The following is a 17,489-nucleotide window of genomic DNA, read 5'->3' on the forward strand; positions in this document are numbered from 1 at the left end:
TCTGACCGGAATGCTCTTCCTTATTTACCCATGTGGTTTACTCTCTTATCACCCTCAAGTCCTTGCTGACATGTTAATTTCCTAGCGAGACCTTCCCTGAGCTCCTTATTTAAAACTATACCCCCATTGAAGTCTTCTCTAATCCAATTACTCTGATTTTTTTGCATGTATCTGGTCACCTTCTATATACTATGTTTTTTATTTATACTTCTTTTTTCTTCCTCCCAGTCATGCTCCCAACGTAAGCTCCTTGAGAGAGCAGATTTTTTTTTCCTCTTATATTCACTGCTGTATTCCCAGTGCCTATAAAAGTGCCTGGCATATAATAGGTGCTCAATATTTATTGAAGGAATGAAGAATGGGTGAATGAATGCCATTCATTCTCCAGCTTGGCAACCTCATTCTGATCCCTTAAACATTTTACTGTGTGGTTTTTTTTTTTTTAATTATTATACAGGGGTTTCTCCAGTGAGTCACTATTCTCTGACACGGCATGCTGTTGTTTGACACCATGCCACTGTTCATGTTGTACTCTCATCCTGGGGAAGCCTCTCTACTCCCTACGTCCTTCCCAACTAATGCCTGCTCATCCTTTAGAACTCAACCTACATATCATCTCTTCTAGGAAACTTTCCATGAACATTCCCCAAAACTAGATTAAGTGCCCTCCTATGTACTTTCATCTTATTGCTTCTAATGACTTTTTATATGACTGTCTATCCCAGAGTTCATGAGCTTTATGAGACAAGGCCTGTGTATTGTTCACTGTTATCTCTGTAGTGCCTGGCATAGTGCCCGACACATAGCAAGTACTTGAATATTTGAATTGTTGAATGCAAGACTCAGCCCAAAGTTGTTTTTATTGTGACCCTTTTAGGGATCTCTTCATCAACTAGTCTTCATTCTAGGCAGCATTAATTCCATGCAAATGAAAGGCAATGGAGGTTAGAACAGGCAACAGGACTAGAGCAGGCTCTAAGATGGGTTACCCTTAAAGATCTCAATAACAACAGGGAAAAGACAGGAAGATTCTATTATCTGGTTTTGACATCTGTCATATTAGCTGTGTGCTTTTGATAAATATTCCTAAAGGAAGGAGCACCATGGCACTCTAAAGGACCTTCCCTCCAGGTTGTCAGCATATACTGTATAGAAGTCATCAATGAATTTTGCCTGTGGGCCAAAAATTCCTGGCCACTGCTTCTTATACTATCGCCATGTCCACATTCCTCCTCTGAGCCCAACACACCATGGGACAATAGAATTCAAGCCTGACATTTACCTTCAATGCACCTAAAACAAGGGCCTTTCTTCTCTGTCAAGTCCTTTTATCCGAATTCTAGGGTGGGGCTGGAGGAGTCATGTGGAATGCTGACCCATCTGCAATAAAATGTGACTTAAGCTTCTATACCACATAAGAAGTACTTTTTAGGTCCTTTACTCCCTCTATCATATACCACATTGAAAATGAGGAGGCACAAACAGGTGGCTCTTTGCTTAGAGGTACAAAGTATATTTGGAGAATGCCCTGCTTCACCTGCATGTTAATGGAAATGGCAATGAAAGCCTTTTTCAGGGGGATGCAGAGGTTCAGGAACCTATGAACTCCTTTGTCTTGTAATGGGTATTCTTGCATAAACCAGTGCCTTCTGCTGAGGTGAGTTAGACCTGGGATAGATTTCCTGGTTGAGTGGCACAAGTCATTTGAGGACAGAGTTTGGAGCATTTGTAGGAGTGGCACAGGACCCAGGATTGGCTGGACTCAAGGGAGTGTTGCTAGAGCAGATTATTTAGGCACTGGGGGGCATCATAGAAGATCAGGCCTTCCTCCTCAGAAGGAGGCTGAGCCTCAGGGTCCTCTGTTGTCTTCTCTGTTGTAGCTCCCCACACATGATCTTTGGTGACAGTTGGACTCTTCTCAATGTTTTTTGTCCTGTCTTGGGTCACTGTCTCAGCCTTAGAAAGGAGAATGGATTCCTCATGCCTTCGATCTTTCATTTCAGCATTAATCCAGTGCAGAAACAGCTTCATCTTGTTATCCAAGCCAATTTCTGGAGCTTCTGGAAGGATGATGCTCTTGTGAGTATAGACTGCCCTTACCAGACCCTGCAACTCTTAGCCCTAGAAAGTGTGGCCCTACAAATTTTGACCCTGCAAATTTTGCCCTGTAAAATATGGCCCTGAACTATTTGACCCTGAAAACTTTGGATCTGAAAAAATTTACCCCTTCAAATACTGTACTTGCAAAATTTTGGCCCAGCAAGTAATGGCCCACTAAGATGGCCCTTTAAGCTCTGGGCACTCCAGGTTTGGCATTCTCAGAAATCCTTGTTTGGATGAGGTTATTCAGCTTACTCTAACAGCTTTGCAAATTATTCTTATCTGGTCCTTTTGCCCCAAGTAATCCTGGAGGATGCTCTTGGAACTCAAGGTTATGGAGAAGCTGGTGAAACAGCAATAGCCAGTACTGAGAGGATGGAAATGGGGCTCCGCAGATCCAGACAGATCCTTGCTAGTCCCTGCTCAAGGCAACCATCTTAGCTAAACTAAAGTTTTACCTAAGAAAGATCCTGGAGATATATTTGGAAAGTTGTGAGCTCTGGAGTTCTGCTTAGAAGTGCCCCTACTCGCCCCTGAACCTGGGCAGAAAGGGTGTTCTCTCTGGCTGGGGAGAGCTCCAGTGCTGTCCGGACACCCCCTTCTCTGTGATTTCCAGCTGCTTTGAATGTTATCAAATGTCACTGGGTCATCTGTTTTCTCTGCTGGGGTAGGGACTTGTCCTCACTTTTGCAAAGATCTGGTCTAAGGGGCTCAGGGCCCTCCAGGCTGGGTTGTTCACTCTAGCCTCCAGCTGAACACAAAGTACCTGGGCCTCTGTCATGCCTCCACTGGGTGTGAGATCCCAGAATCCCAGTGGGCATGGGGTACTGCTATGGAACTAGATCACTTGTAGCTCTGCTGCACTGTCTTTGGTTCAACTGCAAGCTATTCTTTCAGTCCAACCCATTCTGGATCTGGGGCACATAGGATGCCTGGTGGGGTATGAAGTTTCTGGAGTAATGTTTTCCCTTGGTTTAGCAATCTTTAGACTCCTAAAGGATCCCTGAGTGGAGATATTCTTTGGGATGGTCAAAATTTGTTCCCTGGATTCCCTTGTTTTTATGGGATTTTCCAAATGTATCTCAAGGAATTTATTTTTCAGGTAGAAATTTAGTTTGGCCAAGATGGGTGCCTTGAGTGATTAGGGGCTGTGAGGATCTGTCTGCCTCTCTAGAGGTACCATCTCCATCAGCTTGTGTTTTAGTCCAGAACACTTGTACATTATCTACACAAGTCTCATTGGTGTTTTGAAAGCATGGCCCAGGACTTACACATTGCTATTCAGATGAGATTGAGTCAGAGGCTCTGATGGGCTCAATCTGTGATTGTGGATTCGTGAGTGATTGCCTGGGCCACAGCCCTGGAAAGAGCCACATAATAGAGAGCAAGCAGTCTTGACAGAAGGGCCAAAACTTGTCTCAAGTTTCTCAGTGGCTTCCTGGGACAGGGTCTGGGCAGCTCAGAATCATCAGTAACAGCATCTGGCAAGGCCTGTTGCTGCTGGTCAAGGCCTGTCAGTATTCAAAGTGTCCCTTCCTGATCTGTGTAGGGGCTGATATGTATCACTTCCAGGTCCAGGTGTTTGCTTTTCAGAGGACAGGGGCACCAAGTTGCTTCCCAGGCCTTTGGAATACTGCAGACCCAGTGATTTGTAGTCCCAACAATGGCAGACGTGGGCAGGGACAATGCCCTAGCAGATCTTCCCATATTTGTAATCTGTGTGGCTCTGCAACATTACCTTGGCCTGAGGAAACAATTGCGGACTGGCCCTCCTGCCACAGTGGATCAGAGAAGGCCACTATTCCCACTGGCCTCTGGTGCTGCATGCTGGGAAGACCCACATAGGTCAGGGCTGTACTGCTCCAGGGCAGGGATTATTGGTCATCAGGTCACAGGATGAACTGGATAGACTGCTGGATCTTTTGGATCAGGTCCCAGCAATGGCAAATCAACCCTCTGTTTCAATTGCTCCCGGAGGGGGAATCCTAGCAGCCTCTGGGCATGGTCTAGGAGAATGCTTCCTCCCTCTTGAGGACTGAAATGGACTTCCTCAATCAAAGAGCGTCCTGGATCTAGTGGAAAAGGCTGCAACATGTCTCAGGGCTTACATTGTATGATTTCCTGGATCTACAGAGATCTCTGGACAACAGCTGGCAAACTCCACTGAAGCTGGAGCTGTCTCTACAGCAGGTGCCACTCCAAGGCTTTCACTTAGCCTGAGTCAGATACAGGACATTGATCTGGATTTGTCAATGGTCAGATGGAGAATGTGGGGGAAAAGGTGGGGAAGGAGGGGAGATTTTAATTAGTACAGAGGTGAAGGAGAAATCATTGCAGAGAAAGGGCCAAGGGCTCCCCTGTTTTAGAGATTTCTAAAGGCAGACCAGGGATCTCTAAAGGCAGACAGTAATGTGCAGAAAAGAGAAACCACAGTAAGGTAGCTACACATGTGGCACACTGAGGCCTCAGTGCATCCCCCAGGCAGTGGACAGAGGCCACTTAGAAGCTGAAAGAGAGGAGAGGGTAGAGCTAGAGCCATGGGGTTTGGGATTTGTTCACAGTAATTTTTCTGCTCTGAGTCCATAGTGGATCCTTCAAAAACCCTGAAAGCTTAGGTGGACCAGCTAACCTCCCATGAAACCCAGAGTCAAAGGGGTGGAAGCTCATCTGTTCAACAGAAGTCTTAGAGATAGCATTCAGAGTGAAAGAAATGGCTGTTTGTCTGTCTGCTTTCCATCCTTTGGAAAATTAGAAGTGGTGTGGTATAAGCTGCCACAGGAACTCCTCCACAGATCTTGGGAGCCCTCAATTGTGGGAATATGTGCAACAATATCCTTATGCTTGAAGATTCTTCAGGACTTTTTGGACATTGCAATAGCAGTTGAAAGGAATGTAGGGTCATAGGGTGTTGTTTTAGGTTTGGGAGCTCTGGGTTCAGAGAAAGAAAGGGAATCTAGTATTCAAGGGCTGCTGACCTTGGTTCTCCAGGACAAATTTGGAGTTGTTTTTCTTCCCCTCCTGCTGGCTCAGAGGAATTCCAGGCTTCTCAAAGTTTGAAGACAGAGATCCCATGACCTGGGACACAGCTGGGACTTGAGATCTCTGTCCTCGCTGAAGGTGATCAGCCCAGGAATCTTGGACAGTATCTGCACCAGCTGACTGGGCAGCTGACTGGGTTAAAGATTTCTGATCCATTAATTGTGACAGTGTTGGAGTTACAGACGCCAGTGAAAGCTCTTTGGATTTCGGGGAACCCAGATCCTGACTATGCTCAAAAGACACACTAGACGTGGACAAAGCCTCTAGGCAAGAGGAGCCCTGTGATGGCCCCAGTGAAGTCAGGGAGATCTAGTTGTTCTCACCCACTAGCAATTGCTTAATCTCCAGAGCCATAACATTGCAGATTTGGCAGCAGGGGTCTGCACACAGGATTCGCCGCACACTTCCTTCCTGAGGAAGCCAGCCCTGGCTGGGAAGAGAAACATGACAAAATTAATGATGGAGTGACATCTGCCTTCTTGGAAGAGTGTGGGCCGGGGCTGGCATTGTCCTTTCCCAGTCCTGAAAATCCTGGAGCCTACACTCTCTTGTTGTCTACCTCTCTGCTTTTCTTCCTAAGAAAATGCCATTTGGAGGCTGGACACAGTGGCTCACGCCTGTAATCCTAGCACTTTGGGAGGCTCAGGTGGATGGATCACCTGAGGTCAGGAGTTCGAGATCAGCCTGGCCAACATGGTGAAACCCCGTCTCTACTAAAAATACAAAAATTAGCCAGGCATGGTGGGGCATGCCTGTAGTCCCAGCTACTCGGGAGGTGGAGGTAGGAGAATCGCTTGAACCTGGGAGATGGAGCTTGCAGTGAGCCGAGAGTGCACTGTTGTACTCCAGCCTAGGCAACAAGAGTGAAACTCTGTCTCAAAAAAAAGAAAAAAGAAAAGAAAAAGCCATTTGGCAAGGTGTGGTGGGCTGGGCTGACGGTCTGGAGCTTGTTGGGCAAGGCTTCAGGCAACCCATGGGAGGGCATGGCCCTCAGAGAAGGCTGGGAGCTGGGATCAGTTCTCTGCTGACCTTGTTGAAAAGCTGAACTAGGAGAACGGAGCCAGGCAGTTAGCTGATGGTGCATCACCAGTTAGAACCCGGATCAGTCTCATTTGAGGCTAAGAAACCCAAAGCCTGGTATTTGGGCTTGAAGTTCATGTAGGACCTCTGCATTCTGAGGGCTATTTGGTATCCCTGCTGATATACTCAACATCTTTTGGGAATCAATCCTGTTCTCTAGAAATCTTAAGAAGAGGATGAGATGATAGGCTGCCATCTGAGGGCTGTCTCCCTAATGACAGAGCCAGAGGAGGTAATGTCAGCAGAGTCCAGTCAGACTCAGAGGAGAGAGAATAAAGAGAATAAGACAGGGATGACTTCTTTATGCAAAATCCATTCCTCTTGACTGGATAGCTTGTCTTGTGGCTGAATGCAACCCTGTGTAGAGTCTTTTATGAATTATACACTAGTACAAGCCTGAATTCTAGAACTACTGTGACCCTAGCCCAAAGCAGAATTGGGTGACCCTTCCCTCTTGAGATGTCTGGCCCAGCCCCCCTGCCCTGGCAACTCTCTCAACTAGTGAACCAGCCTCCACTGTGTATGTCTGCCTCCCATCCATTATCCCTCTTCTCATCTCTACCCCAAGCCAAGCTGAGAAATGATCACAGACCACACTAGCAGCTGGGAGACTGCAAAGAACAAGAGATTACCTTTTCATGAGAAACAGCAGCTTCCACAACTTCTTGGCTTCTTCCTGGGAAGTTCTCCTAGCTGAAGAAACAGAAAATAGTGTTACGTGGAACTGGAGAGGATTCAGGGACATCCTATAAGAAGCTGAAGGCCTTTTAATGAGAGGATACCAAAAACCCCAAGAGTCAGAACACTAAGTCACATCTGTGTACAACTTAACCGTTTATGATGTGTTGTTCTGCACCTTGTCTCATTTGTTCTTCACCATCACACTGGGATTAAGGAAGGATCATCACATGCCCATTTTATGGAGAACAAGACTGAGAGTGGAAGAGACTTCCACAGGTTTGTAAAACTAGTAAATGACAGAGTTGAGGACTTCTGCCCTACTTCTTCATTCTTTATTCTCAGGAGGATAACACGGAGAATTTTTTATGTTCCTAGGCTCTGATTTTCCACCCAAGGAAGTCTTCCATGAGAAATTGTCCCTGGGGGGCACTAGAGTCTGTAGTGGTTAGAGCACCTGGCTCTTAGCACCAGGGGTCATAGAGGATCAGGATCCATGGGAACCTCACCCACAGCAGAAGCGAATTAGAGAGACTGGGACTTTACCTCTTGATGTTCCATCTCCAGGCTTTTGTTGGACTCTTCGGTGACACTTAAAGACAAAAACATTAGAATGTAAAGCTGCTACCCCATTTTTTCCCATATCTAAAATGAAACAAAACTCATAAACATTTCCCAATCCTTTTCTGTGTTCCAGTTTTATATACTCTTCTATCTTTCCTTTCTGTATTCTTTTTCACCCCAAGAGTTTCCTTATTTGCTTGTTTCTGACTCACTTTCAGGCTCTTCCGTACTCCATGCCTCCCACCCCCATTCCTTTCATAAGTTCTGTGCGGACTTTAAGATGAGACAGGAGGAAAAGTGGATGGGTGGGTCCAGAAGCCAAAGGAATGCAGCCATCAAAGGGCCCTAAATAGCTGCCAACCAGAATAATCACCCAAATTGGGAGCTCTTCTGGTATCCAGTGAGGAAACCCCCTTAAAAAAGCAAGGGCTAAGAGTAACAAGAGAAAGCTGGGGGATAAAATCTTGTTTGAGGCACATCAATTTAGCCATGGTCATAGTGTTTCCCTACCCGGCAACAGCTCCTGTCAGGTCCCAACCTTAATTTTTGGCGGCTCTTTTTCACTTGCCAAATAATTAATGCAATAATGCAGATGGATCCATAGATGTATAAGGGATATCCAACATCCCACAAAACAAAGGTAGGGCTCAACATGATCTAAATCTCACTAGCCATCCCTCTCCCTAGTCTTTCACTGTCTTGGAACCTAATAACCTCCAGATTCTACACCTCGTCATTTCTGCCTCACAGAAGAGGGATCCAAACCACCAGACTGCATCACAAAGCCCTCCTGTTCCACAAGGCAGGGATAGCATCACAGACCTTTATCTGTTTTTAGAGAGGCTTACTATGGTGATTCAATATTCAGATGAGGGTGTCTGGTGCTCTGTATGGGCTACAGAGCCTGGGGCAAAAGACGCCAAGGTCATGGGCAACATGTACCTTTTCATGTTCTCTCTACTCTCTATACTCTTATGGCTCAGCTCTCTCCTTTACTACAATGGCCTGACACCTATCCCTAGATAACCGAGTCTCTATGCACACTACATGCCCTATAAGAGAGACAGTGGGTAGATCAGAGGAACTCCATGAACTACATCATCTGTACTGAGAAGATAACAACAACAACAACAACAAAAAATAGAGGATAGGGCAGGCATCATATTGTTAAATCTTGGAAACCGATTTTTAATGTCACCAGCAATGATATATGGTCAGTATTGAGAGGTTCAGAAAGAGGGCAGTGTATGACATGTCAAGGAAAGGACAAAGCTGATGTTCTTTTAAATAACTTTCTGAGAGTTAAAGAAGGACTCCTCCCAATCTGCGTGGTCCAGCCTGAGATGGGTGAGCAGAGATTGTAAGCACTACCTTTCATGGAGGCAAATGAATGAGGCTCACTTCTGGAGCTCTGTACAAGGCTTGATTTTCCAGAATTGCCTCTACAGCTTTTATAGCATCTAGCCTATTCATGGAGATGAGTTATTGGCAAAACTTTCGATTAAGGTTCACAAACTTGTGACTCTCTGGTTGAATCCACCATGGTTGGAATGTTTGCCTGAAAGAGTGTTTTATGAAAATCTGAATTTGAATAACTTTAGGCAGAGCAGTATTTTCCCTCATTTAACCCCAGGATCTACCACTCCTTTGCCCACTGATTCTCACATTAATGTTAACTTCATGACCCCTATCAATATTATGGCATGTCCCCAACACCCTAGGATTTCTGAGTTTCCTTGAGAAGTTCTTGCCCTGATAAGAGTGGTTGGTCTTAGGCTCAAAATCTCTGAAAAGGGGCCGAGTGCGGCGGCTCACACCTGTAATCCCAGCAGTTTGGGAAGCTGAGGCAGGTGGATCACCTGAGGTCAGGAGTTCGAGACCAGACTGGCCAACATGGTGAAACCCCATCTCTACTAAAAATACAAAAAATTAGCCAAGTGTAGTGCTGGGCGCCTGTAATCCCAGCTACTCAGGAGGCTGAAGCAGGAGAATCGCTTGAACCCAGGAGACAGAAGTTGCAGTGAGCTGAGATCACACCACTGCACTCCTGCCTGGGTGACAGAATGAGACTCTGCCTCAAAAACAAACAAAATCCCTGAAAAGGGTATTTGATCCTTCCTCCAGCATTCATTCCTCCACCAGACAGGAATAGTGAGCACTCAATATGTGCTTAACCCTAAGTTGGGCAGTGTCAAGAGTACAAAGACATTTGAGTTGTATTGCCTACCTGCTTTCAAGATTCTTAAAAATCTAGTTTCAAAGACAAGGCATTCACAAGAAGCAAAAGCCAACCTTTTGCTGGGGAAGGGGCTGGAGAAGGGGGAAATAGAGTGTTATTGTTTAATGGGTACAGAAGTTTCTGTTCGGAGTGATGAATACAACCATCTTATTCATAAGTGAATGTCCTTAATGGCACTGAATTGTACACTTAAAAATAACTAAAATGGTAAACTTTATGTTAAGTATATCTTATCATAACTTAAAAACAACCAAAAAATTCATTAGCACGAGGGTTTCTTTTTGAACTAGCTATAAGGAAAAATATTCTAAAAATGATTTGACAAACAAATGGATTAGTGAACATTTGTCTCTTTTAATTTTTTTATTTCCATAGGTTATTAGGGAACAGGTGGTGTTTGGTTACATGAGTAAGTTCTTTAGTGGTGATTTGTGAGGTTTTTGTGCACCCATCACCTGAGCAGTATACACTGCACCCTATTTGTAGTCTTTTATCCCTCACCTCCTCCCACTCCTCCCCCCAAGTCCTCAAAGTTCATTGTATCATTCTTATGCCTTTGCATCCTCATAGCTTAGCTCCAACATATCAGTGAGAACATATGATGTTTGGTTTTCTATTCCTGAGTTACTTTGCTTAAAATAATAGTCTCCAATCTCATCCAGGTCGCTGCAAATGCTGTTAATTCATTACTTTTTATGGCTGAGTAGTATTCCATCATATATATATACCACAGTTTCTTTATCCACTCATTGACTGATGGGCATTTCGGTTGGTTCTACGTTTTTGCAATTGCAAATTGTGCTGCTGTAAACATGCATGTGCAAGTATCTTTTTCGAATAATGGCTTCTTTTCCGCCGAGTAGATACCCAGTAGTGGAATTGCTGGATCAAATGGTAGTTCTACTTTTAGTTCTTTAAGGAATCTTCACACTGTTTACCATAGTGGTTGTACTAGTTTGCATTCCCACCAATAGTGTAAAAGTGTTCCCTGATTACCACATCCATGCCAACATCTACTGTTTATTTTTTGATTATGGCCATTCTTGCAGGAGTAAGGCGGTATCACATTGCAGTTTTGATTTGCATTAGTGAACGTTTTTCTTAAATGTCCTTTCTTGTACCTACAAAAGGAAACTAGATCTTCATATTAAGGATAATTTAAGAAGAGTCCTACCTGAAAATGGGATGAATTTGAGCTATTTCAACATCTGCCCTGAACTTGCTAATTCCATAATACAGGAATGAGAAGACTTTTTCAACCAAAGAGCACTGAATGAAAGATTAACAAAAATCAATTAAAAGGCAGCTTGAGTCAGCTTTTTAGTAGCAGGTCATCAACATACCTGCAAAGTAGCCTGGATCCTTCGTTACTTTTATTACTCTTACTTAACCAGCTGCTGCCACCCTCTATACAGCTGTAACAGTTTTATCACCCATTAGCCTGACGTCTTGCACCCAGCAGAATCACCACATTCTGCAAGTCCTGCACCTGCTCCTGCCAATGCACTACTTACCTAACAGATAACCCACAGCCTCTGCCCCCGCACCAAGCCATTAAAACCATCTACTGAAAACTCCACTCCAGCAATTCGCCTGGCCCTTGCTCCTCTGCCTCAGAGCTGAGGAATTAGAGCCAAGGGCTGAGCCAAAAATGGTCTCATGCCTTTTTGCAGATTAGGCCTTTAGCATAGGTTTATTTACTGGTTTGGGGCTCATCGACAAGGGTTCTTGTGCGGACAGGACAGTGGGATCAGTGTCTTCCTAAACAAGGGCGCATTCATGTAATCATCACAGCTAAGTCTGGCATTTCTCACGATGTGGGCATGGATCATCACATTTGCCTTTCCTGCCTCGTGGTTGACAGCGAACAACAAACAAGGGAGATGAAGTACACGAAAAGCCTCTGTGGACGCTGGAGGGCTGCACAACTATCAAGGATTCTTCTTCATTTGTTTCTAGAAAACTTGCTTTAAGCCAGATCCTGCTTTCATTATAATGCTGCAGAGCCACAATGATTGCAATAGAATTTCTTCAAGGAACTATTCATGGCTACCAATTCATACGCACCACGAGTCCTATCGCCTTGTAAAGAAACATGTGACTGACGTGCCACTGATGTGAGACTTGTCCCTCCACACAAGCCTTACGAAAGAGCTTCGTTGTGTCTCATACTCAGAAAATACTAGTGAACATCTCAAATATACCAAGGTGCCGGGGACAGCGACTCAGCAGCAACACTTTTATAGACGAGCACGTTTGTTAATGCCTAAGAGCTAGAATTTCCAGGGAGTTGGGCAGGAAGCCCCAGAGTAGTGTCAGGCAGCAAAACCACCAGAGCTCACACAGCGGATTACTACCCAGTGTGGGATTGTGGGTAGTAACGGTAGATGGCAGCCAGAGACACTAGAGGGCAGCACATGCCCACCCAATACACCTAGTCCTGCGGCATCTCTATCCTGACAGGAGCTTTCAAAGGTTATCATCTCCAGTGGGCTCTCAATCCCGGCCTTACATCAGAATCACTCGGGAGCTTATTAAAAATATAGATTTCCTGGTTTCACTCCAGACTAATGAATCGGAATCTCTAGATGCAGAGTCCAGCAACCTCTATATTAAATAAGTATCAAAAATAACCCTTAAGCAAGAAGGCACTGAGCTATGGGTTTGTATTTGAGACTCTGATGAAACTATGTCCCTCCCCTCACACTCAAAATTTGATTGAATTTCAGAGGCATTGACTCCACTTATGGACACCGTGGGGAACTCAGGAAGCCTGGTTAAGAAATTTGAATACAATTTATGCCAAGCACAACACCATCACTCAGAGGTGGGGCCTCAGCAAGGCCAGGGTCCTTCATGTTTTAAAAAGTCATAGGAACTTTGGGAAAAAAGAGAGAAGACCAATGACCAATATTGAGAATGAGAGAGGTGACTCACCAAAATTCCAAAGATATTTAAAGGACAATCAATTAATGTGAAGGCCAAGCACAGTGGCTCATGCCTGTAATCCCAGCACTTTGGGAGGCTGAGGTGGGTGGATCACTTGAGCTCAAGAGTTCGAGACCAGCCTGGGCAACATGGCAAAACTCCATCTCTACAAAAACTATAAAAGTTAGCCGGGCATGGTGGTGTGCACCTGTAGTCTCAGCTACTCAGGAGGCTGAGGTGGGAGGATCGCTTGAGCCTGGGAGGTGGAGGTTGCAGTGGGCTGAGATCTCACCACTGCACTCCAGCCTACGTGACAGAGTAAGACCATGTCTCAATAACAATAATAATGTGAAAATTTTAATGTCTATAAATGGACAACTTAGATGAAATGAACTCTGCTATGGTTTGAATGTGTTCCTTCCAAACTTTATGTGTTGGGAACTTAATCCCCAATGTAACAGTTTTGGGAGGTGGGGCCTTTGGGGAGGTGTTTTAGGTCATGAAAACAAAGTGGATTAATGCCACTATAAAAATGGTTCGCAGGAGTGCGTTCTCTCTCTTCTGCTTTTCTGCCCTTCTTCCACGTGAGGACGCAGCAAGGAAGCCCTCATCAAATGCTGGTACCTTCCCACCCTCCAGAACTGTGAAAGAATAAATTCTCTCTTTAAAAATTGCCACTCTGTGGTATTCTGTAATAACAGCACAAAATGGACTAAGACTGGACAAATTATTTGAAAGACACAAACCAGCAAAACCTAAGAAGAAATAGATAACCTGAATGGCCTTATATCCGTTTAAAGAAATTGCGTTTGTAGTTTAAATCTTGTCTCAAAAAAATTCTTGTCAAGAAAACTCTTATTTCTTTATGTCCATATTTCTTCACTAGTGAATTCCAACAAATATTTGAGGAAGAAATAATACCAATTCTACATAAATTCTTTCAAAAATTTAAAGAGAAGAGAATACTTCTCAATTCATTGTTTGAAGCCAGGATTGCCTTGATACCAAATCCAAAGACATTACAAGAATAGAAAACTAGAGACCAACATTCTTCATGAACATGAATACAAAAGTTCTTCACATTTTAGCAAATCAAATTCAGCAACATATAATTGGTAGGAAATACAGAGGGCAAACAAACATGATAGACCACAGGGATGCAATCAGCAGAATCAGGACTATGGACAAAGGATCTAGTTTCTTCCACAAAAAAATTATAAGGAGAAAAGTTAAAGCAATGGAGCAGAATCTATGTATTAAAAGAGCATTAAGAGACATTTCAACTACTTGAAGTTTGTGGGCTGTATTTGCATTCTGATTCCAACAAACAAATTATAGAAAATAAAAATAGGGGGTCGGGCGTGGTGACTGGCCAGGTGTGGTGGCTCATGCCTGTAATCCCAGCACTTTGGGAGGCCAAGGCAGGTAGATCATCTGATGTCAGGAGTTCGAGAAAATAAAAATAAATTTATAAGCCAATCAAGGGAATTTAAGCACTGATTGGGTATTTGATGATATGAAGAAAGTATTATGAACTTTCTAGGTTTAATAATGGTAGCTCTGTCATTTTAAAAGCTTGTATATGTTTAGATGCATACTGAAATATTTAATGGTATAAATTTCTGATATCTGGAATTTACTTCAAAACGAGGAGGTAACTAGTGTGGGGGTAAAGAAGAAACAAGATTGTTAAAAAATATTAATTTGAAGTTGGGTGACAGATACATGGAGGTATGTTATTTGAAATTTTCTCTAGTAAAAAGATAATTAAAAACAGAATCTTCCAAAAATGTTTTAAAATACCTTACTAATAAAGTAAAAACTCAGAAGACAGTCATGCGTAAATAAATAAACATGTAGAAATGTTTTTGATTTAATAATATACACATGAATATCTTATAATCAAAATGATTAAATTTTATTTATACCTCGAAAATGTGTTACTATGATTGTAAAAATGAATTTATATTCTTATTCTTATATAAAATGTATTATCCTATTAAATATTACTGATAGTTACTACTCAACCAAACAAAATAATTACATTTCCATCTGCCTCAATAATGCATCTAAAAGAAACTCCTATAAAAATGAAATTTTAGACTGGGCATGATGGTTCATGCCTGTAATCCCAACACTTTGGGAGGATGAGGCAGGAGGACAACTTGAGCCCTGGAGTTCAAGACCAGCCTGGGCAACATAATGGGTCCCCAGCTCTACAAAAAATTATAAAATTAGCCAGATGTGGTGGCATGCATCTGTAGTCCCAGCTACACAACTCAAGAGGCTGAGGTGGGAAGATCTTTTGAACCTGGGAGGTCAAGGCTACAGTGAACCATGATCACACCATTGCACTCCAGCCTGGGCGACAGAGTAAGACCCTGTCTCAAAAAAATAAAAATAAATAAATGAAATGAAATTTTAGTCATGATTTCAAAAATGTTTTCAGTAGCTGCATCTTTTTCACCATTTAAAATGTTTCTAAATGTTCTGAAATTTTATTCCTATCTATGACAGATTTCAATTAAGGAAAAGAAAAGAGCTTTCTTGGGGAGGGGAGGTGGCTAATAGAGTGTCAGCAACTCTCTGTGGATAATATTATGGAAAGTCCTCATATAATAGGTGAGTTTGGCCATTTCTGACGATGAGCTAACCTAGACAATGAACTAGAAATAAAGGTCAAAGAATTCAAGAACACAAGGAAGAAAGGGGAATTAACCCTGACTGAGCAGCATTACCCAGTGCCAGGCCTGTTACACGCCATCACCTCATTCCGTGCTTACCACCAGCCAGACCCAGGTATTGTTATCCCACGTTATACAAGAGGAAACTGAATCACCAAGAAGTAAAATAACTAGCCCATCACAGCAACTTAGAGATAGATAAAAAGGTTGATTCTAAACTCCACTAAGGTCCTTGCCACCTCCATTTCATTCAAGTTAAGAGAATATAAATACTCAGAATGATTATAAATAGGCTGTTTGAAATTGCAGACTATTCACATATCCAGTAGTTTTTTAAAAGAAGGACAGTAATAAAAGAAATTTTAAAACAGCCCGGCGGCGAAGGCAGGAGGACACTTGAGGCTAGGAGTTCAAAACCAGCCTGGGCAACACAGCAAGACCCCATCTCTACAAAAAATAAAAAATTAGCTGGGCATGGTGGCATGCTCCTGTAGCCCTAGCTACTCAGGAGGCTGAGGCAAGAGAATCACTTGAGCCCAAGAGGTTGAAGCTGCAGTGAGCTGTGATTGTGCCACTGCATTCCAGCCCAAGCTATAGAGCTAAACCCTATTTCAAAAATAAAATGAAATTAAATAAAGTAAAATTTTTAAAATCAGGAGCCAAAGAGCAAGGCTGGATCCAAAGGTCTCCAGTGTCATCCTGGTACACACCTAGTTCTTCTCATCAGATGTGTCCCCCAACTGCAGGAAACGCATTAGGCTGTTACAGCCCAGTGACACTAGCACCTGAGATTGTTCCACTCACAACCCTTTTGGCAGTACGGCCATTTTCACAATATTGATTCTACCCATCCATGAGATTGATGTGTTTCCATTTGTTTGTGTCATCTGTGATTTCTTTCAGCAGTGTTCTGTAGTTTTCCTTGCAGAGGCCTTTTGACTTCTTGGTTAGGTATATTCCTAAGTATTTTATTTTTATTTTTTTGTGGCTATTGTAAGAGAGGTTGAGTTCTTGATTTGATTCTCCGCTTGGTTGCTGTTGGTGTATAGAAGAGCTACTGATTTGTGTACATTAATCTTGTATCCGGAAACTTTGCTGAATTCTTTTATCAATTCTAGGAGCTTCCTGGAGGAGTCTTTAGGGTTTTTAGGGTAGATGATCATATTGTCAGCAAACAGTGAAGAGTTTTCAAGGTAGATGATCATATTGTCAGCAAACAGTGACAGTTTGACTTCCTCTTTACTGATTTGGATACCCTTTATTTCTTTCTCTTGTCTGATTGCTCTGGCTAGGACTTCCAGTACTATGTTGAAGAGGAGTGGTGAGAGTGGGCATCCTTGCCTTATTCCCCTTCTCAGAGGGAATACTTTCAACCTTTCCCCATTCAGTATTACGTTGGCTGTGGGTTTGTCATGGATGGCTTTTGTTACATTAAGGTATGTCCCTTGTATGCCGATTTTGCTTAGAGTTTTAATCATAAAGGGATGCTGGATTTTGTCGAATGCTTTTTCTGCATCTATTGAGATGATCATGTGATTTTTGTTTTTAATTCTGTTTATGTGGTGTATCACATTTATTGACTTGCATATGTTAAACCATCCCTGCATCCCTGGTATGAAACCCACTTGAGCATGGTGGATTATCTTTTTGATAAGTTGTTGGATTTGGTTAGCTAGTATTTTGTTAAGGATGTTAGCATCTATTCTCATCAAGGATATCGGTCTGTAGTTTTCTTTTTTGGTTATGTCCTTTCCTGGTTTGAGTCTTAGAGTGATGCCAGCTTCATAGAATGAATTAGGGAGGGTTCCTTCTTTTTCTATCTTGTGGAATAGTGTCAAAAGGATTGGTACCAATTCTTCTTTGAACGTTTGGTAGAATTATGCTGTGAATCCGTCTGGTCTTGGACTTTTTTTTGTTGGTAATTTTTTTTTTTTTTTTTTTGAGACAGAGTCTCGCTGTCGCCCAGGCTGGAGTGCAGTGGAGCGATCTCGGCTCACTGCAAGCTCCGCCTCCCAGGTTCACGCCATTCTCCTGCCTCAGCCTCTCCGAGTAGCTGGAACTACAGGCGCCCGCCAACATGCCCAGCTAATTTTTTTTTTTTTGTAGTGTTAGTAGAGACGGGGTTTCACCGTGGTCTCGATCTCCTGACCTCGTGATCCGCCCGCCTCGGCCTCCCA

The 17,489-nt window shown here is 43.2% G+C and overlaps 1 protein-coding gene across 1 annotated transcript; it reads right to left on the bottom strand.

Annotated features, from left to right (window-relative positions):
* Positions 1 to 1,492: 1,492 nt before the first annotated feature.
* On the bottom strand, positions 1,493 to 8,164 carry SPATA31F3 (SPATA31 subfamily F member 3). Its single transcript, XM_058445899.1, is given in 5 exon segments — positions 1,493 to 2,060; positions 5,076 to 5,569; positions 6,852 to 6,912; positions 7,444 to 7,489; positions 7,972 to 8,164. Coding segments are annotated over 5 exon segments (1,029 nt in total). The 5' UTR covers positions 8,116 to 8,164; the 3' UTR covers positions 1,493 to 1,776.
* Between the last annotated feature and the right edge of the window lie 9,325 nt (positions 8,165 to 17,489).

This window comes from Hylobates moloch, unplaced genomic scaffold (genome assembly GCF_009828535.3).
Source record: "Hylobates moloch isolate HMO894 unplaced genomic scaffold, HMol_V3 SCAFFOLD_10, whole genome shotgun sequence".
Taxonomy (NCBI): domain Eukaryota; kingdom Metazoa; phylum Chordata; class Mammalia; order Primates; family Hylobatidae; genus Hylobates; species Hylobates moloch.